General features: G+C 33.2%; 2 protein-coding genes and 1 long non-coding RNA gene across 4 annotated transcripts in view; 1 reads left to right on the top strand and 2 right to left on the bottom strand.

The window, feature by feature from the left end:
* Positions 1–15351, bottom strand: part of LOC118197977 (uncharacterized) — a 42868-nt gene extending 27517 nt beyond the window's left edge. Inside the window, exon 1 of the long non-coding RNA XR_015040343.1 lies at positions 5821–15351. This is a non-coding gene — a long non-coding RNA (uncharacterized LOC118197977). The remainder of the gene's footprint in view (positions 1–5820) is intronic.
* Positions 15352–15869: 518 nt separating this feature from the next.
* Positions 15870–22515, bottom strand: LOC146998165 (uncharacterized). Its single transcript, XM_085813558.1, has 2 exons — positions 22363–22515; positions 15870–21159 (listed from the first exon to the last, which is right to left on the bottom strand). Exons 1-2 carry the CDS (start codon positions 22458–22460, stop codon positions 20631–20633), a joined length of 627 nt encoding a protein of 208 aa, XP_085669684.1. The 5' UTR covers positions 22461–22515; the 3' UTR covers positions 15870–20630.
* A 237-nt stretch (positions 22516–22752) lies between these two features.
* Positions 22753–27849, top strand: LOC118181658 (uncharacterized). 2 transcript variants are annotated; one of them, XM_085813557.1, is made up of 3 exons: positions 22753–23255; positions 23647–23964; positions 26516–27849. In XM_085813557.1, exons 2-3 carry the CDS (start codon positions 23739–23741, stop codon positions 26851–26853), a joined length of 564 nt encoding a protein of 187 aa, XP_085669683.1. In that variant the 5' UTR covers positions 22753–23255; positions 23647–23738; the 3' UTR covers positions 26854–27849. The 2 variants fall into 2 exon arrangements, with proteins under 2 accessions (XP_085669683.1, XP_085669682.1); XM_085813556.1 differs by lacking the exon at positions 22753–23255 and having other exon boundaries at positions 23360–23964.

Consider the following 27849-nt stretch of genomic DNA (forward strand, 5'->3'; position numbering starts at 1 on the left):
AAATTTCTAGAACAGTAAAAACAATATGGAAAGTATATCTGAATATATTCATGAACAGTAATATATTGCTCAATATCTACACCACTACGACTCTGGTATATTACAGAAGATACATAAATTAGAAATAAAATCAGTATACATTATTGTGAAGGAGATAAATACGATATGACATTAGCCTTAATTGGGGAAGTAGATCATGAATAATAATATTTGCATTAACAAGAGATAAGAGTTGTGATTTAGTTTTAAGTTCGAAACCTAACAGGAAGTTTTATTTCTCTACCACAACGAGTGTTTGTTGGGAAATTACTATGATGCATTTCCTTTGAGGATCCACCATTGACATCGTCGTCAAGAAGCAGATTCGGTAGTTCTGGCATGCTATCTGCATTCATAAGGTAAGCAGGTTTCAGCCTATCAATAGAGATGTTAACATCTTTTCCTTTAATATGCACAGAATAATACTTATCATGTCTTTCTGCTACAGGAAATGGGCCATCATATGCAGGCTCTAGTGGTTTTTTCACCTGATCAACTCGAACGAACACATGAGTACAGGTCCTTAAATCTCTATGTACGAAAACTTTTTGATAAGACCGACATGTATCTGCAGACTTCATTGGCTTTACTAGGGCCATCTGCTGCTGAAGATTGTACACAAATGTGTCAGGTTCAACGTGGACACTGGGTTTTTCAAAAAATTCACCAGGAAGCCTGATATTGGTACCATATACCATTTGAGCAACAGAATAGTTTGTACCATCTCTGATAGCAGCTCTTAAACCCAACAAAATAGTGGGTAGCATATCACTCCATTTTACATTATTGTGAGCTTTTATTGCAGCCTTTAGTGTCCTGTGAAAGCGCTCTATTTTCCCATTACATTGGGGATGATAGGGCGTTGTATGCAGAAGTTTAGCACCACAAATAGCAGCAAGATTTTTAAACATTTGGGAGGTAAACTGGCGACCTTGGTCAGTTACAATACACTGTGGCACTCCAAATCTGCTCACCCAATGGTCATAAAAAGCTTTACTCACCAGTTCTGCAGTGATCTCTTCTAATGGAACTACCTCCATCCAACAGGAAAATCTATCAATACATGTTAGACAGTAAATTTTACCATTAGATGGTGGCAAAGGCCCAATCAAATCAATATGGATGATGCTAAATCTGGCATCAGGTTCTTGATATGTGCCAAAGGTCGATTTGGTGTGTCTTGTTACTTTAACTTTCTGGCACTGCAGACAAGCTCTAGCCCAATCACTTGCTTGTTTCTTCATCCTGGGCCATACAAATCTGGCAGTTATCTGTTTTACAGTGGATCTGACACCAGGATGTGCAAAACTATGGATATGATCAAAAATTTTCTTGCGAAAACTTTGAGGTACATATGGGCGAATATTGCTAGCTGAAGTATCACACCATAGGACATTTTCAGATTGTAGTTTATATTCCTTGAAAATTAATGAGGTGTTACTTGCAATTAATTCTTTCAACTCAGGGTCATTCTGTTGTGACTTTGCAATTTCTTCATAATCAATTACAGATATCTCTTCAATTCTGGAGAGAGTATCTGCTACAATATTGTTCTTTCCACTAATGTGCTGTATATTTGTAGTAAACTGGGAGATGTACTGTAACTGACGCAGCTGCCTAGGTGAAGCTTTATCATTCTTTTGCTTGAATGCAAAAATCAGTGGTTTATGATCAGTGAAAATTTGAAAATCTCGTCCTTCCAGCATGTATTTAAATTGCTTCACAGAGAGATATATTCCAAGCAATTCCCGATCATATGTACTGTATTTTCTTTGAGCCCCATTTAGCTTCTTTGAATAAAATGCAACTGGTTTCCAGTTACCATCTTCATACTGTTGCAAAACTGAACCAATTGCCCAATCTGAGGCATCAGTGCACAGAGATAATGGACATTCAGACTTTGGATAACTTAACAGGGCAGTATTAGCCAAGTCAGTTTTGCACTTCTCAAATTGCTTTATGCTTTCTTCAGTCCAAGGTACTTTACTTTTATCTTTTTTCTTTGCTCCCTTAAGCATTTCATGTAGCATGGCCTGGGTCTGCGCTGCATCTTTCAAGTACATCCTATAAAAATTTACCATGCCTAAAAACGTTCTTAAGCCATGAAGAGTGGATGGCAGTTCATAATCAAGAATAGCTTTAACTTTGTTTGGCAGAGGTTGCGAACCAGAAGGCGTAATGAGATACCCCAAAAATTCAATTTCTTTAACTCCAAATACGGACTTTGACACATTTAAGCATAGGCCATAGTTATCAAGCCTTTCGAAAATTAAGCTCAGATGTGTTTTATGCTCATCCTCAGATGACGAGGCGATTAAAACATCATCAAGATAAGGAAAACAGAAATCAAGCCCTCGAAACACCTCATGTACAAATCTTTGAAAGGTTGAGGGAGCATTTCGGAGACCAAAACTCATAACGTTAAACTCGTACAGTCCAAATGGTGTAATAATGGCTGTTTTTGGTTTATCCTCCTCAGCTATGGGTATTTGATAGTATGCTTTGAATAGGTCTAATTTTGAGAAAATTGTTTTCCCACTCAAGATTAAATGAAAATCCTCAATCCTAGGAATCGGGTATCTATCCGGAATAGTCTGCTCATTCAGACGTCTATAATCACCACATGGTCTTAAAGTTCCATCTTTCTTTGTAACCAGATGCAGAGGACTAGCCCACTGTGATTTAGATGGCCTGATTGTACCATTGTCTAACATGAACTGAAACTCTTGTTTTGCCAAATTCAGTGTCTTAGCATCAAGCTGCCGAGCACGAGAGTAAACTGGCTGTCCTTTTGTAGCAATATAGTGCTGGACCTTATGTTTCACTCTGGTGTTCAATAAATTGGGCTTCGTAATACCAGGGTACTTTCGCAACAGCTCAGAGAATTTTACAGAATTGCTCTCTGTGCTAATCGCAGTATTTTCAGTTACTGACATTACATCACTATGTACAAACATATTTGTCACACCATCAATTAATTTTCTCTGACGAATGTCAAGCAGTAAGTGAAACATTCAGAAAATCGGCACCTAAAATTCCTCTGTTTACTTTTGCTACAACAAATGGCCATTGGAATGGGCGACGTAGTCCGAGGTCCACGGTCAACACCTTACTTCCAAATGTTGGGATTTCAGTTCCGTTAGCTGCGTATAGCTTGTATGAAGTGCAGGTACTTTTTGATTTCGCATCAGCTGGAATCAAGCTGATATCTGCTCCACTGTCAATAAGAAATTTGATTCCTGTTTTTCTGTCTTTGATAAAAAGGCGAAATTTGCGGCAATTAATGTTTCCAGTAGCAGCAGGGCTTGCCGCTGATTCTACTGCTAGTTGCAGTTTTCCGGCTGCTTCCAACTGCAGGGAGGTTTGCATTTATCAGGGTAGCATTTTTTTCCAAATTTGAAATGGAAAAAACAGTATTTTCCATCTGGGTCAAAACGCTTGCGGGATCTGCTGCGGCTCCTATTTCTTTGATGGCTTTGACTTCGTCGTCTGTCTCTTGTGTGTTGAACACTCAGAGTCGCAATTTGTTGCTCAAGTGAAGAAATTTTTTTTAGCAACATATCATATGGGCCAGCTTCTTGGACCACACTCGCAAGCTCTATCCGGGGATTCATCTCAAGAACTTTATCGGCCATTGTGGCCAACTTATCAGTACCTTCATCACTAACAATTAAAATGTTTTTTACTTGGTCTGGCAGTTTCTCCATCCATAAGGTTCTCAGAATTTTTTCAGACACATTATCAGCATCTCCAAGGACACGCATTTTTCGGAGTAGTTGGCTGGGCTTTAGGTCTCCCAATTCTAGTCCAGTTAGCAATCGCTTGATGCATTTGTTTTCACTTTCTTTAAAAGTGCTCAGAAGTCTTTCTTTAGCAGCTGAATATTTGTTTGGCGTGTCGTCTCGAATGATGTCCCAAATGTTTTCTATAAATTTGGGTTCAAGTTGTGCAACCAGGTAATTAAATCTTGTGTCTTCGGAAGTAATTCCACTGATTTTAAACTGTGCCTCTACGGTGAAAAACCACATTTCAGGTTTCTCTATCCAAAATGGCGGTATCTTAACACTCACTTTACTAGCTTCAAGTTTTGAAGTAGATGCAGATTCACTGTCCAATGGCATGTTTGCAATTTTAAGTCAAACTAAAACATTAGCATTCCTAATAAAACACGGGTGACCAGATATTAGTTCAACTCATTGCAAACTTTTATTCATAATCATGAACAGCACTAAAACTTATACAGAAAAAATTACAGACGTCCACCTTCAGCACATCCAACACCAACACATGTCGTGAACGAAAGACAGACAGACAAAGTAGACAGATGTCTTGTTTTGCACCCGCTAAGTCTTTCTGCACCGATGGGCGAAAAATCAAGCATAGGTGCGAAGGAAAGGTATATAGAAAGAGGGGCAATTTCGTATTTGAGGAGAGTACAAAGGAACTTCGTACATCTTGTACGAGTTCAAAAGGCCAGGAAGAAAAGATGGGACAAAATAAAATTTAAAATAAATGGCCCAAAAATAATAGAGGGAAAAAAAAAAAAGGGCCTATAGAAAGAAAAGGAAAAGAAGTAGAAAATATCCTAAAATACGATTGTGTCCATGAGTGTAGTTAAAAGGAGAAGAAACTGTCTTCATTTACAATAAATAGTGTCTCACAGGTGTGTTTGTGTAGTGAGTGTGTTTGGTAATGGTGAATAGATGTGTTACTGGGGAAAAAACAAATATTGACGGTGTTAAAATGCTTCGTATCAAGGTATTTAGCATGGAATATAAAGTAATATGTACGCTTGCATCATGAGATATCAACAAAGGTCATCAAACAAAAGTATATATTAATTTAACCAAGTAACTTATGCTACTTTCATTCTCAACATTTTCCAAAAAGCAGCAGCAGACTAACAACATAGAACCATATACAATACAAGACCACAACCGCATACACCCAAAATAAATAAATAAATAAAATAAAATATATATATATATATATATATATATGTATGTGTGTGTGTGTGTAAATAACTGAGTATATGTATTAAAAACACAAATTAAACAGTATTTATTAATTTAACTATCATAATTTATTACAAGATTAATTATTTTACTATCATAATTTATTACTAGTTAAATAATGTTAATATAACACAATGAAGCACACTGTTATTTATATAAGCTCATAGTTCTAAAAATTCATTTAAGGCGGTGAAGAATAAACCATCCCTTACATATGGACATTTAACAGATAGCAAAGAACAGTATGAGAAAAAATCGGTGAGGTATAATATTATTTAAAGGCGAAACTATATTCAAGCGATCTAGAAAGAAAAGAGAATCCAGAAGATCCGAGAGGGAAATAGCGCGATGCCCAAATTATCCCTCTCATCCCCAAATTTTCCCTCTCTCGAGATTCCTTAAGGGCTTTGTAAGTGTTGACAGACGTGAACTGATAACGCAGGCGTCTGTTTCGAGTTGATACACAAAGGAAGCCACAAGCAATGGCAATTTCAAGTATTTTTTAATGCTTTAAACTGATGAAAAATTAAGTTTTATTGATTTAAAGGCACTTATTTATAGAAATTTGATTTAGTTTAGATGAAAGAAAAGTACTTATCTTAAAATTCCAGGCTTTTGGAGTATATCCTTACATTGTCCGCTGTTTTATTCTCGTCAACATCGGAGCCGAAATTCATTGGAATAATATAGGTTTTGTAGGGGAAAAATAAACATTTCTCAAAGAAATTTAATTGATAATCACCAAGAGGAAAGGAAAAATTTTCACTTTTTTATGGAGCGCAGCGATCGTGCTGCCGCTTGCCTCAGTGATCCTCGACGGTCACCGAACGAAAAAACAGACAGACAGACAAAGTAGACAGATGTCTTTTGTTGCACCAACAACTCTTTAGTCAATGTTACAGTTACATATGAAAATTTAAAAACAAGAACACAGCAAAACAAAAATGTTCTGAAAATTCACACACTTAATTTTAAAAAATTAAATGCACATTATTACAGTTATTAGCAATGACAAATAATTATTACACTTTTCTTTCATAATTTAAATTAATTTTTTTACCAATGTCTGAGCTATCACCAGGCCACTGAAATGCTAAGTTCAAATCCAATGTATTGGACTGGTGCAGCCATCTACTGACAAGATAGTGAAATGCAAAGTGTTCTAACATGTTCATTATTTTTACTATGAATTTCTGTCGTTACTGTTGTTTTTTTAATTGCTTGTAATTTATTTTAGTTAATTTGTTGATTTGTGCAAAATGCCTAGATTGTTCAATTTGCTGATTTTTTTTTCAAGTTAAAACAGAATGCTACATGTGTTGTATTGCTTTAAATTTATTGTCATGTTAGTTTATTTTAGCGAGGTGTGTGTAGTTCATAGACTCCTTCGCTGCATAGACTGTGCAATTCTCTGATATTTTTTTTTTTTTTTTTTTAAGTTAAAACAGATCGCTCTGTACATGGATTCATGTCAAACATTTTTGCTTAGAAACTTTACGTTTTTGCTATCTAAATTTGTTGTTTTTGTTTTGGACTTTTAGCATAAATTGTGCGTTAAAAACGTGGTTTTTGCATGTGTGAAAATCACATTTTTGTGGACATTTTAGGCTTAAAGTTCAAAATGTAGACAAAAAATTTAGATAGTAATATGCCGCCGTGAGTTTCTCGCCAAAAATGTTTGGGGAGAAATTTCTCGCCAAGCGAGGGCATTATATAAAAATAGTTACAAAAATATATTCACTTCTCTTTTTTAATGACATTAACAATCTTTAATTTACCAAGCAGTGAGGTGGATGCTATATAATTCTTTTGTAAAAGTTTACAATTGGGTGCCCCTTGTTTTCTGGCGATTCTTTTTTGACGCCAAAATCGGTGCCAGGAAGGCACAACTTCAAGATGGCTGCTACACAAAACCAAAATAAGAAGTCAAAGAATTGCACAAACTCTGTATCCATGTACACATTGATCTGTTTTCACTTAAAAAAACATCCCAGAATTGCACAAACAAGGCATTGCGCACTGCCTTAAATTTGCCCATGTACACATAAATTCACTATTTTCATTTAAAAAAATCAGGAAGCTAAAACAAAGTTAAAACTATCATGGTAACCAGAAATGAGGTTTCATCGCAAATATTTAAAAAAAAAAAAAAAACAAATTGTCACTAATCAAAGGGGCACCCAATTTTACACTAGAGCCAATTTTTTTTTAAGAAAGATATGTTTTACCTGACAAACGAGTATGTGAAAATGGCCACAACATGAAACTGTGTTAACAATGAGACCAATTAAAGGTGCAATGTTAAAAACTGTAAAATTAAGAAGGGACTCTGTGGTGAAACATTTTAAGAATATCCATAGAGCAACCGACAAGATCTTAAATTTTTACAGGACTCAATTTAATGTTAATACTTTACAGGTCAAAAGTGATATTCTGAAAAATCTGTATGACAATGTTATTATACCTAAGATTATGTACGGTATCAGAAATTGGGGCCGCCGGGCAGGGGAGCTTGTCAGGTTGAGAACTAAGATTGATTCAATGCAAAGAGGCTGCTTCTGATTATCACTAGATGCTTTAGAAGTTTCATTTGAAGTCGCACGTATTTTGGCCGGGGTTCCCCTTCTCTCCATTCATTATAAATTTTTCTACAATAAATTCCTATTACAATATTCAATAGAAAGCTCTCTTATTCTGGATGGATTCCAGGTTGAGAGCAACACATTTTCCCAAATTGACAATAATTCGATTCAGCCAAGACAGAGACATAGTATTTTATTTGATTGCAATGTATTGCCTACCAGCGAATATAAAATCCATACAGATGGGTCCAGTTTCGAGGGAGGTACGGGATGTGTGTTTGTCGTATATTTTTATGGTTTGGAGATCTGTTATCAAAAATACATACTGGACAAACATAATTCAGTTTATCAATCAGAGCTATACGCCATTTACAGTCAAAAGTCGTTAATCCGGACTCGTCGGGACTTCGGCGATTCCGGATTATAGATCATCAGTTTAAATCTGGTAAGATGGCATGCAGAAATTACAAAATTAAAAATATGAAACCGTAATGTATGAAATAAAGAACAATTATGATCTAAAAGGTATCAAAATTTCCAAAAAGAAAAAGCTTAATATTTATTTGTTTACTTTATTAAACATTTCTTTCAATGTAAGTTGTTTAAGTTGCTTCGTTTCATGTGATAATACTTTCTCTTTAATTCTATTAAACAGACACAATTTCTTGTTTAGTTACAAAGTTCCGCTGTTCAAGTCCTATAATTGCTGTGTCGAGAATACCGACTAATTTGTCAATCGAAATTTTTTCGTTTTCAATAACCTCCGTGTCTCTTTCTTTACTATCGGAAGCGAATTATAATGACGAGGAACTTGTTTTAAATAATATCAAAGACGAAGTACATCGAGATGAAATACTACATTTAGTAAGGAATTATAAGCCAAATAAAATAAAAATATCTGCCCTGAAGATAAGGATAGTGGTGACAGATCAACTTCCAATTCATTGCGCGCTGCGGCGTCCCCCCCCCCCCCGCCGAGCAGCGTTAAATTGATAAACAGATTTCGGATTTCGAAACATACTTTCGCTTTAGATCCTTTACATATTAGCAAATATATATCAGAAATTCTATTTGATATAATCAAAAGTTCAAGCTTACTTTTATAAAATTGCTCTAACAGTCTGCAAAAAATAATAAGCCAGATCTAATTCGAAGATTAAGGAACAACGCAATCTGCAACATTAACTGAATTAGATAATTTTAGCTTAGCTTATACCGTCCGTTATACATTAAACGCGCATGCGTAAACGTTTTATGCACATGCGCACACGCACATTCGCAGCCGTAAAGGTCTTGTGCGCACGGGTAAACGCCTACGCATTTCTGCACATGCATCGCATTGACGCATGCACAGAAAGTTTGTAGCTTTGAGGTACGGATTATGGGTATCCGAATTAACAACTTTTGACTGTATAAAGCCTTGGAATGGATTAAATCCAATTTGATCTATAAATGTACAGTTCATATATACTCGGATGCCTCTTCAGCACTCGTCACCCTCTCTCGGCCGGACCATAAAAATGATATCATGAATAAAATTTAAAATGATTATATGAATTTAAAATGTAAAATGTCAATCAATATTCATTGGGTAAAGGCCCATATTGGTATCATTGGGAATGAGAGGGTGGATTCCCTCTCATTCCCAATGATTCTGGCAAAGGAGGCTGCCCTGGGGAATGGGATCTCTGATGGTAATCTACAACATTCTAAAAAAGTTACAATTAGCAAAATGAAAGGTCACATGTATAAAACCTCGTCTGATCAATGGAATGTGTCTCCTAGAAGATCAGAGGCTTTGTCAAATATAATAATTAAGAAGAATATGCCTATATTTTGTGATAAAGTTTATAATCAATTAGTAACAGAGCATGGACGCTTTCATATGTACTTACAGAGATTCCACCTTCAGGGGGTAAAATTTGTCTTAAATGTGATACTGCCGGTGACTGCATTCACTTTATTGAAAGTTGTAACTCACTGGGGGGGGGGTAACAGTCGTACATGGAATCGGAAATGTAAGAGAAATGATTCAAAGTTATAAAAAAGGAGTAAAATTTGCACAAGACATTATAAAAGTCATCAATTCTGATAAACGTGATCGGTATCTCTGATTGATCGAGCTAACATACTGAAAGCATTCAATTTATGGAAACTACCCTTAAAGGGAGAGAAAGACTTTGTATGCAAAGGTGCAGGGACAGCTTAAATGTTTTTGTGTTTTAATGTGCCATGTTATGTTTTGTTAAGCTGCTAAATTGATTTTGTTTTTATTTGGACACGGCCCGCTCGTGTCGTTTGTTGTTGGAAGGGTTGCGCCCGCTTTTCTTCATAAGGTTCAACAAACCAGGCGGAAGGGCTGCACATGTATTAAAAAAAACAATAAAACAGTCAAAAGTCTTTAATCCAGATGTCCATAATCCAGACCTTAATCAGACCTTATCTATTTCAGTTAATGTTACAGATATCATTGTTCCTTAATCTTAGAAATGGATCCGGCTTATTATTTTTTGCAGACTGTTAGAGCAGTTTTATAAAAGTAAGCTTGAACTTTCAATTATGTCAAAAAAAATTTCCGATTCTGGAGCTGCCAAAGGATCTACAAAGCGAAAGCATGTTTCGATGTCCATCAAATAAAAAGTGGATAAGGGCATGTCCTTTGTTTCTCTAACAATTCCGAAATCTGTTTATCAATTTCACGCTGCTCTGCGGGAAGGGGGGTGAGACATCGCTGCACACAATGAACTGGAAGTTGATCTGCCAGCACTATCTTTAACTTCAGGGCAGATGTTTTTATTTTATTCGGCTTATAATTCCTTATTAAATGTAGTATTTCATCTCGATGTACTCTGATATGATTTAAATCAAATTCCTCGTCATTATAAATATCATGAATACACATCAAATAATTTTCTGGTTGCAATTTTCCAATTTCGATTTTGCACAATGTATGCTTTACGCATGGGCCCGTTGAAAGAAATGTTTAATAAAGTAAACAAATAAATATTAAGCTTTTTTTGTAAGTTTTGATATTCTTTAGATCATAATTGCTCTTTATTTCATAAATTACGGTTTCATATTTTTAACTTTATAATTTCTGCATGCCATCTTACCAGATTTAAACTGATGATCTATATAATCCGGAAAAACCGATAATCCAGAATCGGCGAAGTCCCGAGGAGTCTGGATTAAAGACTTTTGACTGTACCTGGTTGTAACGAAAATGTTCCACCAAAAAACGTTCTTAATAAAGTTAGAAAAAAAAACATGAAAGCAGTACCTTTAATGCAGGTAGTGACCACCACCCAAATCTATGAATTTCTACCAATGTTTTGGTAGTTTTTCAAAGGCTTCGGCCCACAAACTCAGTGGCCACAAGACCAAAAATAGGTCAACCTCATTTCGGACATCTTGTGCAGAATGGAAGATAGCATCAGCAAGATGTGCAGGTTTGAAAAAAGTCCAAAGAAGCAATGTCGGAGCTACATGGTGGGTGTGGCAAAAGATTCCATTCAAGTCCGTACAGTGCCGGTGAATGCAGAGACAAGTGATCTAGCATTATCTTGATGGAACATTACCTTTCTGCGCCAGAACTCAGATCAACGTTTTCCCTTGATAACAGTGTCAACACAGACTAACATCTCACTGTACACCTTACTGTCTAGGGTTTTACCTTTCTTCAGATACTCTTTAAGATACAAACACTGCCAATGGGGAACCCCTTTTGGGCCTGTATTGTTGAATTAAATCCACTTTTCATCATAAGTGATGATCCGGTCCAGAATTTTGTTGTTATGTTGATATCTGCATAGATTATTGCAGGCCTGAACATTTCTGTCCTTATCTGCACAAGTCAGCTCATGGGACACCCAGCAACTGAATTTGTACGTCAAATTTATGCAATGGATAGCATGACTAATAGACATGGTACTAACGTCTAAATCCTTAGCAAGCTCTTTGAGTGGTTGTATACTGATCTTCTTCCCCAAGTTCTCGCAGGTAGATCTCGTCAACACCAGTAGGACAGCCAGAGTGCTCTGCTTCTTGAATGTCATAGTCCTTGCTTTTGAACTTTCGGTACCAAACCTTCATAGTGTCATATGATACAACATTAGTGCCTAAATCTATACACATGATTTGATGACATTCTGTAGCTGACTTTTTGCAACAGAACTAGAAGTAAATGATGGTTCAAATCTGGTAACATGGTAGTTCCATTCCAGACACCTTAATGATAATGATATTTTTTTTTAAATATTAAGACAGTGTTCTAAAGCAAGTCTCTTTCTTTCAAATGACAAAAATCATTTTACAAAATATGATTAAACATGCCAAAGCAAACTGTTCGCACAAATGACATTTGCGGTGACAAGGACCTTTCATTAAAACCCGATATACTGCATTGTTAGCCCAAAGGGAGGGGCGCTAGCCAAGGGCTATTAGTCTCAAAACAGCATTTCGAGTCAAATCACTTTTCAAACTGTTGCCATTAAATATTATCACTCTGTGTATTTAAAGAAATTAAATAATGAAGAATCCACATGAATGTATGTATGTTTCTTGCACTGTTAAAAAAGCAACGGTACTTAGAGCCATTATTCTGAATAACATAGTTCCCCACCCGAATATGGACACTTGGAAGCCCGAATTCTGATCTGTTTCATATTTTGTAAAAAATTTTAAATATTCTTGATTATAAAAAAACTCAATGATTTCAAAATGAGCAGTGGAATAAAACATTCTATCTTCAGTAGGTGATACTGTCTATCGGAAATTCTAAAGTTATGCCGTTTTTAAATATTTTTAGCCCAAAGGGACATTAACCCAAATACTCTTGAAATGGCTCTCAAAAACGTGTATGTGTGTGTAAATGAGAAAACACCCCTTTGGGCATAATATAAAATCTGAAAGCTTTCAATTTTTTTTTAATACGTTTTTATATTCGCACTTCACAAGCTTAGCAAAATTATAATCGAGAGCTTGGAACAAATCTAAAACTGTCAAATATGTTTAGGGGCCACTATAAAAAAGAAGTACTGATTTCCCTCCCCCCCCTTTGTTTTGTCGTAAATATTTCATTATTCAAATTATATCACTTTTCATATTTCTTTTTTCAATTTTTTAGGTAATAGCTTTTCTTTCTTTCTTTTTTAAACTACATATTCCTTTTAATACTCTCTTTTAGTTTTAAAAAAAATTTATTGGTATGCAGAATTCTAAAGAGCAAGAGAATTATGCAAACATATGAATTTTTTTTGCCTCAAGCTAGCATTCCACTGTTCAAAGAAAACAAAAGGGAATTTAAGAAATTGTATAGTTCTGAGTAGCACAAATATCACTGGATAAATAAGTACCCCCAAAGCCTGACTAGTAGGATTTCTCTTCTAGATATTTCAGATGGAGCGGTCTTTTTTAGACTCTGCAATTCTGACTTACTTTTCAGCCACCGTCTTCAAAGCGTTAAGGGATAACAAGTCACTGCAGATATGGAAACAATTTATTGATCAATTACTTTCTCCTGAAATTCTTTCGTACATTAACTTGATGAAAAATTTTGAATCTCGCAAACGGGAAGGCTAACATGAAATGCACTATAGAAAATCACTAAAGTTTTGTGAATCTGGTCTAAATTTGGCAATGGATTCTTAAGTTATGGATAATCAAACAGCACTTATTCTTACGATACATCACCACAGGTCGTTTGCTATGTATATCATGCATAGAAGTCAAGTATGCATTTTAAGTACACTTTATCATGCTGTTGAACCTGAACATGCATTTTAAGTACACTTTATCATGCTGTTGAACCTGAACATGCATTTTAAGTACACTTTATCATGCTGTTGAACCTGAACACAATCTTCTAGGTTCATTTTAAAAAAATCGCTAGCTTTATACAATAAGTTTCATACTGTTGAAGAATTCCAATATAATACAATAACCAACATCTGCCCCCCCAAAAAAATTTATTAAACATCAGTTATTTCATGTTCTTCATTTAAGTGCTTAAGTAAATGTGCCTGTAAACTTCTCTTTCGAGCAAATGACTTGCTACACATATCACATCCATGAGGTTTCTGATCTAAGTGTGTAAGTTGATGATCCACTAAATGTTGCTTTTGCTTAAATGATTCCTTACATGCAATACACACAAAAGGCTTCTCATCTGAATGGGTTCGCATATGTAATGTTAAGTTGTGCTTTCTTGCAAATGTCTTGCTACATATATTGCATTCATGAGGCCTCTCTCCTGTGTGTGTCAGTGCATGCACTGTTAACTCATGTTTTCGTGTATATGACTTGCCACATAGATTACACACATAAGGTTTTTTTCCCTTATGAATATTCACATGAGCCTCTAAATCCCGTTTTCGTATAAATGATTTATTACATATATCACACATATGAGGTTTCTCTCCTGTGTGCATACGCAAATGCATCCAAAAATTACACTTAAAACTAAATGATTTATTACATATAACACATATATGGGGTTTCTCTCCTGTATGAATATTCATATGTGCCTGTAAATCACAGTTTCTTGTGAATGACCTGCTACATTTATTACATGGAAAAGGCTTCTTCCCTGTTTGGATATCCATATGTGCATTAAATTGCACTTCCATAAAAATGATTTACAAATTATAACACATACGGTATTTCTCTTCTGTATAGATTGGAACACATGCAAAAATTTTCAAGTGAAGGAACTAGGTATGTATTCCATATGTAAAACCTTTGAGTCTTTCAAAATCACACTTTTGTTTAAAGAATTAATGAGAAATTTTACATGTATGAAGTCCTTTCAGTGTGGATATGAAAATGCATACGTAAAAAGTTCAAACCTGCCACAATTACCACGTATATGCTGTTTCTCAACTACATGCTTTAGTTCCTTTCCGATATTGAAATAAAAATAATTAAAACATGGAATAAAACTTTCTGGAAAAAGCAGAGTTATACAACAAAGTTCTAGAAATTCGAATTACTATTGTTTAAAGATAAATATCGAAGCATAGCTGAATAAATTACAAACTCATTAAAGTACTTTTGCATGTTTTAATATTCTTATTACAGATATAACACTGAACTTCACTTAGATTTTAAATAAAAATGCTTGATAATGTAGTTGATACACCTATCTGTTAAACTCTTTTGTTTAGCGATGACTTCAGCTCAATGAAGATAAAACCAACAGCTTTAGATAAAAATAATTTCCAAATCAATAAAACACTGCCATGTTGAATATTTTGCTATCAGCAGTATATATCTCAAGATTTTTTAATACATATGTCTAAAACCTTATCTCGTTCAATCGTATTACAAATTTTAAAACGAACGACAACTAATATTTCCATTGCCATTAAACATCTCTTATGAACACTATCAGACGATTGTGAGGCTCCCTGGAACACATTTTCGTGATCGAAAGATAGCGCTTGCTAGATCATCTCCTTTCATTAGATAGACCTGATAACGAAGTTGCTTATGCTGCTTTAACTTCATAGGTTTTCAAATTTATAGAAGATAGTTATGCTAATCAGAGCCCAACCTGCCAATGCCAATGATTTAAAAATTTCGGAGTTCCTATGGTTCAAAAGCCCAACCTCTGGTTGCACAGGCCCTGTTACCAGCCCCATAACGAAACACACACCAAAGCTGTTTCAAAAGAAGCGTCGTCACTTCCCTAATACTAGCTGCCGCCAGATAGGTTGACTGCAGCGCTAATTCAGTGCAGCGGTTGTGCTGTGAGTTGAAACCCTTCCCACGTCTTTTCCTCCCCCCCCCGTCACTCGTAAACAGAACTGCAATTGCAACTTGATCGTTTTAGCACCGCTATTATAAGGAAACTTCTGGTTTTGTTTAAAAATTTAGTTTATTTAAAGTTAAACATTTAAATTGCAAATTACGTCGTTTTGGTTAAAAAAAATCCAGTAATATAAAAAAATTTATAAAAATAATATAATTTAAAAAGAAGGTAAAATAAGAAAATAATATAATTTTTAAAAAGAAGGTAAAATAAGAAAATAATATAATTTAAAAACAAGGTAAAATAAGAATAAAATAAATTTCTAAATATTCAAATATTCTTACTTTGCATCAGATGATTTTTTATAATAATGATGTAACAACTACATATGTATATAATTTATTTTACAGCAAAAAATTTATAGAACCAATGTTTTTATATATGAGTAATTTTATTAAATAATTTCAAGAAACAGGCAATGAGTAGAAAATACTAAAAATTTTATTATTACTAGTAATAATACAAATAAAACTAACAAAATGTACTTAAAATTCTTTTACACCAAACTACAGTCTTTTTTTAAATAAAATATTAATGTATACATACAGTCAGAAAAACTGTTGATTTTAATACAAATAAATATTATTTTTGGATTTATTGCTAGATGATAATAACCTGGCTTGAAAACCAACTTACTTAACTCTTTATATCACCACACAAAATTATAGCCATAACACCTTTAATTTTTTAAAAAACAAATGAGGAATTAACATAAAATAATTATGAAGCATTACTACACTTTTCAGCAACTTCTTGATTAGATGTTCCAGACAGTGGCGTAAATAGAACTCTTGGGCACCTGTGCAAAAACATTTCCTGGGCCGCCTCTCCCAATAAATTTAATGTGCTTAAAAATAAAATAATATCAAGGATTCCTGAAGCCAATGTTTTCATGATGATTTTTATCACATCTGGATTAATTGTTAAAAAATAAAAGCACCTTCTTAGGGAACCAGTTAAAAGGTACATGAAGAAAGAATAAAAAGGAAAATATTTTCCCTTAACCAGCTGTTGAAATGCAAATTTGCTTTGGTCTCGGTATTTGACGCTAGATGATTTTAATTATTTAAGACTTTAATTTAGCAAACTTATAAATAATTAGTTATATTATAAACTGACAAATAAAATAATTGATAAATGTACAGAAAAGATATTACATTAATATATAGTACTCTGTGATTCACTCAGCTTACGAACATGATTTATGAAATAATATACAAGTAATAAATAAGAATTTTTATAATGTAAATGATACATTTGTTAAATATAAAACATATTTATCATAAACTTCATAAATAAAACTATTTGAATATATAATTTTTGTAGAAAATATGTATGGTAAAGTTTTTTATCTGTCCTTTTAAAAAAACTTTCAGTACACTCAACTACTTGAATACATTATTTTTATAAAAAAATATGAATGCTAAAGTTTTTTTCTGTTTCCTTTTAATTTTCCTTATCCTGTACTGCTTGCTCTTCATCTCTAATTCCTCCCCGTCTCAATAAGTGTAATTATAACGCTGGTGGTCAAAATTCATCATAAAGACAAAAATCCTTCTTTACTAAAATTTGTGTCTAACCTTCATTTCTGCAAAATTATTTATCAATACTTGAACATCCATTTCAGCTTCAACGCTCAATAGTGATAGATTTATTAACACCCAATCTTGTGTCATAGTGTTTCTTGAATATATTTTTATTATTGAAAATGACCTTAGTGAATCTTTACTTCATGGTAACTCGGCGATTTTTTGGCGACCAATCCTGCGGGTTTGTTTTTCGACGCCATTTTGTTTTAACGAAGCAAAGGCATTTTTTTTTAAATTTTAACTTGGTATCCATGTACACAATGACCTATTTTCACTTCAAAAAAATCAGAGAATTGCACAAACTTGGCATTGCACATTCCCTTCACTTTAACCATGTACACATCAACCTGTTTTCACTTAACAAACCCAAAATACTTGTTAAAAAAACAAGTATAAAGTTTCTTCATAATTAGTTAAAATAAAGTTGTATAAAACAAGTTTTGGATCAAAAAGCAAAAATCAGTTAGGAAAAGTGGATATATTTTAGGAGCATTAATATTTACGATCATTGCTGTTTTATTTGCATCTTGGAAAGCTATTTATGTCTCAGAAATTAATGATCTCAGATTTCCTGTCTTTACACTGCTTATAAATTAAGAAGTATCAATTTTTTATCTTAATCAATAATTATTATTATTTTCTTATATAAACAAAGTTGAGAAGTGGAAACATAAGCTGCTTCACTTTTATATCTCTGTTAAAAATTCAAAGTTTTGTAAATGTAACAAAGTATATGTAACAAATATTTTCAATAATGCATTAAAACACTTAAAAAATAAATAACAAAATAATTGCCACCATAAAATACTGAAACAAGCATGAATACCAAAGTGATAATTAGATGTCATGCCATAATCGGTTCAAATGATTTGTATTGACACACAATTCACTTTGGAAATAAGAAAGCCCATTTTTGAAAAGATGTTTGGAAACTCATAAGAAATTACCTTCTGCAAATTTACCTTAAAATGGACATAATTCAATGCACATTAGAGCAATTTAGAATATCCAAAGTGAAAATGGAAAAAACAATATTTTCATTTCCATTTACGAAATAACAAGTTGAACATTATTTCAAAATAACATTTACGAAATAACTGTTGACAAGTTAATAATTAATTTATTTTTTATTTTTATCAATACATTAAATTACGTTGTTTGCAATATAGAGCATAAAAAATGACAGCTTTACAATAGTAATATACAATATAAATAATAAAATAGTATAATGGTTTAAGCAGTAGGTTAAATGAAAAGAAATATCCATGAGGAATATGCACACAATGTTTACAACAGAAAGAATATATATTTCACACATTATTGTAGCATACTGACCATGAATACATAATAATAATATGAAAAAAAAAAACCCTCAGCAATTCACACAAAGTAGCACATACACCCTTTGCTTTTAATTTAGTTAATTACATTTCTATTAATGTTTCCCCTTTTGTAGTTTTTTCAGATCTGTGTTATATTTACTAATTTTTCTATTTTTTTCCCGAAGATGAATTTAAAAAAAAAAAGCAGAGGCAAAGATACAATCTTCTTTTTAACATCATTTGAATGAAGTTCACAGCACAAAAACTGAAACACTGGTAACTGTGATAACACATTTTTCAGATTTTGCAAAATGTTACATATTGGCAAGTGGTGGGAGAAAAAATTATTTGCTTTCTGAAGAAGTTCAGCAATGCATTTTGTCATGCTTTCTGACGGATGTGTCAACCCTCCTTCCGTTATATCCTGATTTTTATATTCCTTAAGGTATAAAAATAGAGTACGCTGCAGCATTGGCTTTGTTCTGTCTGTCAGTGAAATACTGCATATATCACACTCATTAAGATTCAAGGAATATAATACCTTTCTGGATAAATATCCACTCAGATAAGCAACAACATTTTGTGACAAATTATCAAGTCTTTCAAAACATGCATCCTGACAAGGGGAATCAAAATCAATGACAAGAGAGTCATCAAAATCATCATTACTTGTAATTTGTCCTTCTTTCACCTCCTCCTTCTGTACTTCATTTTCCTCAATTGTAGTTGATGGTACTGCAGACAAAATGAAAAACATAAATTTATCCCCATCTGGCTCACAATTTGAAAACTTATTTGTGTTACGGAAAGAATTTACACATGCAATCTTGAAAAGTGAAGAAAATTCATAAGCAGATGGATTTGTGCGATTGCCCCCACTCCCTTGGATACGACTGAAAAAATTTTCAAGACAATCCTGATTGCACCTCTTTGTCATAAAATATTCCCGTTCATGTAACATTTCTTCAGAAAGTTTTAGTATTGCTCTGAGAGTTTGCAACCAGCCTATTCTGCTACGTGGTCCTGAAGCATGCTTTCTTGGACCATCTTGGTTTTGTGCAAGCGGTTGCAAAAAACCCATGATTCAACATATGCTATCATCTCTTTCCAAAAATTAATATGTGTAGAACCTTCTTTCACTGCACAATGGAGCTGTTTTCCTCTTAAAGGATTCTTTCGAGTTCCATTCATGGAGTCAAACAAATTGTCAATCTTTAGAATGAACTCTACTGTTGGAGCAGCACTTGCTTCTATCAGTCCAGACAAAATACACAGGTTCATTCCTGCTGCTACTGTGTGGCTGAACACTTGTGCAGCAAGAGCAACTTTCATGGAGTTTAATCCCATTGTATTTAAGTGTGCATCAGTCATTTTTGGTGCACAGCGGATAAGCAGTGTTTTATCTACTTCATGGAAGTCTCGAATGTATTTGAAAGATACGAATCCTTTACTTGTCTGCAGGTCATACTTCATAAGATTCCTCCTCAAATTTTTAAAAAGATGTGGTGGATCAAACAAACAATAAATAGTCTGTCCATTAAAATCAAAGAATGGTTTAAGAGAATCCACTCCTAAAATTCTAAACAACCTACTATTATTTCCCCCTGGTCACAAACCAGAGCTTTAACTATGGCATTAGCATCCGATAATTTTGTTAAAGCTTCTGTGAGTATTTCTCTCAGTCTTTCTGCATTTATTGCATGGTTGGAGAAGTAAAATCCAAGTGGAAGTTTCTTCTTGCTGGTTAAACTTCTCAGCATTAATACTAGTACATGATTTGCAATTGAATCACTGGGAAAACCACCTAAGTCCTCAAATCCAACTATGCGATCATTTTGTTTATCATGCACTAGACAGGGTTTCAACGACATCTCATCAAAGATCAATGCAAACATTCTTTCGTGATTTTCCTTATTTTGTAAAACTTGTTTTAGTGCTGATATCATGTCTGCACTGATTCCTGTACATGACAATTTTGATGAGACAAAACGTTGAAGAGTTCGTTCAGCTGGAAGTTCAAGGAACTCTTTCAAAACACGATAAGCTGCCCGACTTTTGCTGTAGATGCGGTAGGCGTCGATTTTATCTGAATGCGTAAAACGTCTTCTTTTTGTTTTCTGGGTATTCAATGTTACCTGGCGTTGAATAAAAGAAGATAATTTTTTACTAACTCCTTGACTGGAAAGGGTTTTTTCAAGAGAATGAGCTGTAGAAAATTTCTTCTTAGATGACACAAATTTTAATTTCAGCCGTCTTGCCATGTCACGATATTTTTAAACTTTTTTTGACAATTGTGATTTTCTGGGTGTGTATTTTTTCCCAGAATAATGTGACTTCGGTGTGCTACAGCTCACTGGTGTTGAAAATGACTGCTGTGGAATGAGAGACATTAAAGATGCGTTACAAGTTGAAAGTTCAGTGGAGCAGACATTTTGATAAAGATTATTGGGTCCTTGAACATTGGATATTAATTCCTGTTGAAAATCTGACTGATGATGTTCAGAACTTGGCACTGTGATATGATTTATCTCGGGCATTTTATCTCGAACTGAACCATTTGTCACAGAATTTGGCACTGTCATGTGACTTAACTCAGGCACTTTATCTGGAACCAAACCCTTTGTCACTTGGAGTTTTGTAGAACATGGTACTGCATTGTGTACTAAACGATGTTTAGTAGTGATATTAACGAAGCACCAGTCTTTAAAATGTACCATACATAGATAGGCTCTTTTGTGTAGGTCAGAGGCAGGAACACCCACAAGCTTTTCATTCTGCGAAGCCTTGACCCAAGCTTGACATCTAAAACAAAAAAGATGGAAAATAAATAACTATACATACATAACTGCATTAGTTTAATGTATAATATAAATTGCATTAATTTAGTGTTCTCGAGATAACCCTAATACTGCCCCCTCTCCATGAAGTAATTTTACTTTTTTAAGCATCTATGAAACACCAGCATACTTTTAAATAACAGATAATGAAATATTGATTAATGTGAATTATCCCTCTTCCCTACATTTAAATTGAAGCCTGTATTTCCTGAAAAGATGAAAGCAAAACTAGTGTCTTCATTGAGCAATTTATTATAGGTTTGCCCCCAATCCTCTCCATGAAAATGTCATACGGACTAATAAGATTTTTTTTTCTCATATCAAATAACAAAAATGAATAGAAAAAATAAATTTGACAATATTTTTTTCAATCTAAGGGGACCAACCCAAAACAGCAAATTTCATGGCCCACGGGAATCATCACGTTCACACAGTAAGAGTCATTTACTTTTTATCACTTCACTTGGATAAAACAACTTCATTATTCTATTGATACCCATTCTCCAATTACGTAATCGTTTACCTGTAATTTGGACATCCATATTTTGTTTACTATTGTAAACAGTGCATTTTGCCTACACCTTTATAATTGGTAAACTATTCCTAAAAATAGATTTACAAACTAAAAGCATGTTCTTTTATCAATCATTTCACCTTAACAATCAAAGATCATTTTTTTTATTATTATAATTCACGCCAGTAGCTTAGTCTAGCATGCAGTTAATGTAAAAGTACTGTAATGTGTTTTGTTTCAAACATTTCTCTCTTAACATTTTTTGATTATCCAGATCACAAACAAAAGCAATACATTAACAACTTTTAAGTTGCTTCAAAAATAACACCATTACTTTCAACAGGGTTAGGTGGCTATAATGTGCCAAACCTAAAGGAACTGTAATATAAATAACTCTGGATGTGCAATATTGCGGGAAGAAAAGGTCTAAGCTTCACTTTTTTTGTTTCTGAACCGGCAAATAAACGCCAAACAAATAAATGGGCGATTCTGCACTTTAGCCGAATTTTTAAATATCAATTTTTGTTTCCGAGTTTGAGGTACTTTATAAATTTTTCAGCAAAAGTTCAGGATGAGATACAAATAAATTACATTTAACGAAATAATTTTTTATGACAAAAGTGGAAAGAAATCATAAAATAATTTAGTACTAACCTTTGTTCTTCCTTGGGAAATCTGTAGAAATGTATTCCATCACTTTTTGATTCAATCTTTCTATTACAGCGTTTAAATCTGCAGTAGCGATAAGCCATTATGTCAGAAAAATGAAAATAATAATGAAATTGGGTCTGAAAAGATCCGTTTGATAGAAACTGCAAAGAAAAATGTACGTGAGTCAAATCAATGCAGGAGCTCTTGAAACCAGCATGGGCATTACGTTCAAAAACAACTGTAAATGGGGAGCATGCGCAGTTCAATTAATTGTGTTTCCACAGCGCAACCACCAGGAGCGCTGCGATCGCGAAAAAGCGCAGGTTCGTCCATTGAGCTGACGACGCTTTATTATATATACAGCTTTGACACACACACACAGATACAGGCGTCTCAAGACCAGAAGAGGAAAATGCTCATCTTCACTGTCATTGGCTGTATACCACGTGACACTCCCGAAACGTTTTAGGCGCTATTTCTGGTTTTTCGCCAACTGCAATTGTGTTTCTCGCCAATTGTTAGCGATTTGTTTAAATCAAGGATATTGTTTTTTTTTTTTTATTATCAAAATGGATATGTTTAAATGTAAATCTTGCAGTTCATCTTTTTATGCGAAAAGATATTTGAAAGCGCATGCACAAAGAATACGCGAATTTAAACAATAAAGTTGCACCATTTTCGTGTACGTATTGTACGAAGCAATTTTGTACAAAAAATTCTTTAGCTAAACATAGGATACGTATCCATAATGTAAGGCGAAGTAATATTAAATGCGGCGAAGACGAATGCCGGGAACTATTTCCTACTACAGGAGATTTAAGATCTCACTTAGAGACTTGCCATAATTACAGCAATATGACCAAATGTATAAAACTGGAGTTTAAAAAAAAAGCAAGGTATGCAATGAACTTTTTATTATTTTGTTTTCCTAGTTCAATTATAAATAAGCAAAGTATATTGCGTAACTTCTGTATATAGCCCTTAATCTTTTTACATTAAAATTAAATAACTTATTTGTAAATTAAATAGCTTCATTAAAGCTAGTTCAGCAATACATTTATTTGAAGAAACACCATATATATGGTATTATTAATTTAAGCTGTTTCAGCACACAAATATGCATTTATTTGAAAAAATTAACAAATTAATTACTTTGAAACATATAATTTCAGAACACTATAGTTTTAACAATTAAGATTATTTTTCTGTGTGGCTGCAATCTGCATATTTTTATTTACTAATTAGATGCCCTTATTATGAAAATTTATACATTTATTTATTTATTAGACTTTTATTCGTGGCTATCGGATGGAGAAAGAAAAACAAAGACTCATTTTGTGGTAGATTCATCTGGGCAGAAACATAAAAATTACACCAGGATGCTGTTTTGCTGTAATAGAAGTGGGACATACAAAGCAAAAGGCAAAGGTGAAAGACAGCTAAAAGCACAAGGGACTTCCAAAACAGGTTTCTCTTGCACAGCTACTGTCATATTAAAAGATTTTGGCAATCATTTTGAAGCTGTATATTTTAAAGAACATTACAAGCATGAAAAATCCCTTTGTCATCTCCCTATTCCTAAACAAGAAAAGCAAAGCATAGCAGGCAAGTTATGTGTTAGACTGTATTTTGATTGTATTAATTTCTCTTAAATAAAACTATAATTACTTATGCAGTTGGAGCCTTTCCAGCTCTCATTAATATACAGGTGGTTCAAAATTCCAAAAGTGAATGAATTTTAATATTAATGAAGTTGATAATGAAAATCATTCATGGAAAATTCAGATTGGGAGAGAAACACGCGAGTGTGAAATTTAAAATTAGGCTTAACAGCAGACTTAATTTGCATAGATTTTAAATAAAATTATCAGCTTTGAGGACAGACACAGGTATCTCTTCAAGAGTACAAAACTTTTGCAAAATGGAAGGAGTGGGTAGAGCAAAGTAAAGTTGAACGTAACACTGTCTGCTGTGGAAAATAATAATGAAGCATGTAAAACCAAGATATTATAATTCTAAATGTGTTATGAAGGAATTAACACATTTATAATTCTAATATCTTAATTTGTTTCATTACTGTGTTATCTGAATGGTGCAATGTTTGTGTTTCTCTGTCAACTGCTTTTAATATAAATTTGGATAATTCTCTTGAAGAAGAGGGACCTTGAAAATGCTGAAGTGTGATTCAAAATCTAGATGAAACTAAGATTAATATTTTGCCTGATTTAAAATTATGGTAAATTGTTTTCTCTTGTATTTATGAACAGCATATTAAATATTTATATAAAAGTGATTAATTATCTATATTTAAGTAACCTGAGATTTGTAACAATTGTTTTTCTTATTGTTAAATAAAGTATCATATTTCTTACTAATCTACTGTATAGGCATATTTGTAAATTTAAAGATACTTTTTTTATTCCATTAGTTTAGTATATAAGATACATCTGCTATGATATTTACATTTTTCAGTAACTGTATTATACTAGTGAGCTAATAGTCAGTTTAGAGTTTTCGCCAGTAATCTATTGTCACATTTGTGAACAGGTGGTGTGGCTACAGCGGACGTTGCCAGAGCGAACACATACAATTTCGCGATCAGAGCGGACACTTCGAAACTCATCGTGATTAGAGCTGCACATCTTTTCCCCATCTTAGAACAGATAAAGGGTGCAGATAAATAAGTAAATAAATACTTTTAAAAATCGCAAATATAATTTAAAACAGTATTTTAAGTGGCAAATCTCTTTTACCGACATTTTCTGTTTTTGCACTCGATTATCGAATTACGATCATAAATACATTTTTGCCAATAATATTTAATTATTTATATGTATTTAAATTGTTATGATATTATAGTGCAAATGCATTTTAAACATAGCGAAATGTAATAAAAATAAAAACTTTTGTGTAAATATAAAATGTAATAAAAATAAAAATTTCAGGGATTTTGTGGAAAACTGTATTTTAGAGTCAAATATTAGAACAGGTGCAGTTACCATAAAATTAATTAGCTGCATTAATGTAAGTAAAAATAAATATTAGAAGGAAAATATACAAAACAGATACTAGTAAATAAATACTAGCTATCCTTTATTATAAAGGCATAAATATAATTTACAATTTAGTCCAACCTAGTTACAAAACTTAAAGATTTTAGACATTTTTCTAAATTGTTTGATGTTTCGAATTCTTTTAGGATGTTTTTAATTCTTTCATCCAATTTTACATATGCTTTTTTCCTTGTTATTTCAGAGTCGCCAAATTCTCTGGCTTTCAAATTAAAAGACACTTTTTTGTGTTTCTTCTTTTAGTATTTTAACTAATAAGTGCACAATAGGCTGGTTTCTGCCAGTGATTGTGTTTAATTTAGAATTCCACCTTTCAACAGAATTATTTGTCCTATGGTGCTGTCCATGTACATTCCGTATTTTAATGGGCATATTTGGATTTTCCATCCACTGCTCGACAAAAGAATCAATGAATGTGGTAAGTTTGTCAATGCTGAAAGCTTTTTCCCATACAATGCTCCAAGTATCATCTACATGTTCTATTGGCAAGTAAGCTGAGGCAGAAATCATTCTACAGACATGTCTTATATCTTCGTTCTCTTTATATTCCTTTATTACACCCATTTCTCCCCATTCATCTTATGTCACAAACATTGATTAAAATGAAAGTTACAACCAGATATAGTCGAACTGGGAAATTCTAACATACAGCTATTGATGGCTGTGGCTTCAAAATCAAATTTTATAATATCCGGCTTCTACTTAGGGTACCAACGTTTCACTTCCTGAAACATTGCAACGTACGTTGCTTGTGTCTTATAAGGCAAAAATGCAAAAAGCGCTGGATAAATATTGGTCTCAGTTGCTGTACTCCTTAAGTTGATGTTCAAATTTCAAAACACTTACTATTTTATATATTGTTGAAATAATTGATTAGGGCAATGATTGTATTCGTGTTCATTAAAAAAAAAATTTCAGTTGCAAGCTGATATTCTAATATCATACCATTGTTTGCATGGAATTAATATTTAGTAGGTATAAAATAATATAAAATTTTCTTTTCAAGTTCATATAAATGAAAAACTTTATTTTGCTTATAGTATATATAATTTTTATCTCCTAATTATCTTTTTAAATTATTTCAGGTAAATTATTGCAGGAGGTGGAAGAGAAACGAATTTTGCAAGATGCAAGATTCTCTTCGAGAGATGATATTGAAACAAAACAGTTAATAACGAGAAAAGACCTGCATAACATTAAGAGGGATTTTGGTCTGAGCATTAATTCTAAAGGATTAATTTTAACAGATGATGAGACAAGCGGTTGGTCCTGGGTTAATACGATGTCGCAAATGGAATACAACCCCATTCTGATGTATAAACGTCAAGGAGAAAAATATGCAAATGTAAACGAAAATGATTTCATGTTAGCAATAATGACAGAATTTCAAAAAAAAAAAAAAAATGTTGATAGAATTTGGTAATGATGGAATCTGTATTGATTCTACACATGAAATTTCTGCTTATGGATTTGAACTTGCAACATTGCTTGTCGTTGATATGTATGAAGAGGGTATACCAGTTGCTTTCTTAATATCATCAACAGTATCAGAAAAAATTTTGGTAAACTTTTTTAACTGCATCAAAAAGATCAGTGATATCAAGCCAAAGGTTTTCATGAGCGATGATGCTCCCATGTTCTATAATGCATGGGAGCATACATTTGGTTCTTGCCAAAAATTATTATGTGCTTGGCATGTGGACAGAGCATGGTAAGGTCATTTGAATTCTGTGCCAAAACATAAAAGACAAGCAGTGTACAAAACTTTAAAAACTTTAATGTATGAATTAGATGAAGAAATGTTCAACAAAATGTTAAAAACATTTTCTGAGCAACTATGTCAAGATGAAGACACGAGAGAATTCCATAAATATTTTATGACATACTATTTTGAAAGAGCCAAAATGTGGGCATACTGTTTCAGAAAAGGGGCTAAAATCAACACCAATATGTATGTTGAAACATTTCATCGGAAATTAAAATATATTTATTTAGATGGGAAGAAAACCAAACGGGTTGATAAATGTATCATCGAGTTAATTAATCTTGTCAGTGATCAAAAGTTTGACACTTACATAAAATATCAGAAAGGAAAAATAACGAAAAAGACAACAAAAACATTTCAACGTCATAAAGCTGCTGAGCTTTTAAATGCTAACTGTGTAAAAAAAGATGATGTATGGGAAGTTTCATCAGAACTGGGAAAAAATTTTTATAAAATTATCAGAGATCATGTTTGTAATGATTTATGCCTCATAACTTGTAGACTTTGTTCATGCTGTTTAAAAGCTTATAAATGTACATGCCATGATTATTCTATTTTAAATAATATGTGTAAACATATACATTTTGTAATCATGTCTGAAAAAAAGACAGAATCTTATATAGGCCCAATAAACAGAATACCTACTAGGAATAA

Source organism: Stegodyphus dumicola, chromosome 3, assembly GCF_044657685.1.
Source record: "Stegodyphus dumicola isolate Sdum_Otavi_A_Nest chromosome 3, ASM4465768v1".
Classification (NCBI taxonomy): Eukaryota; Metazoa; Arthropoda; class Arachnida; order Araneae; family Eresidae; genus Stegodyphus; species Stegodyphus dumicola.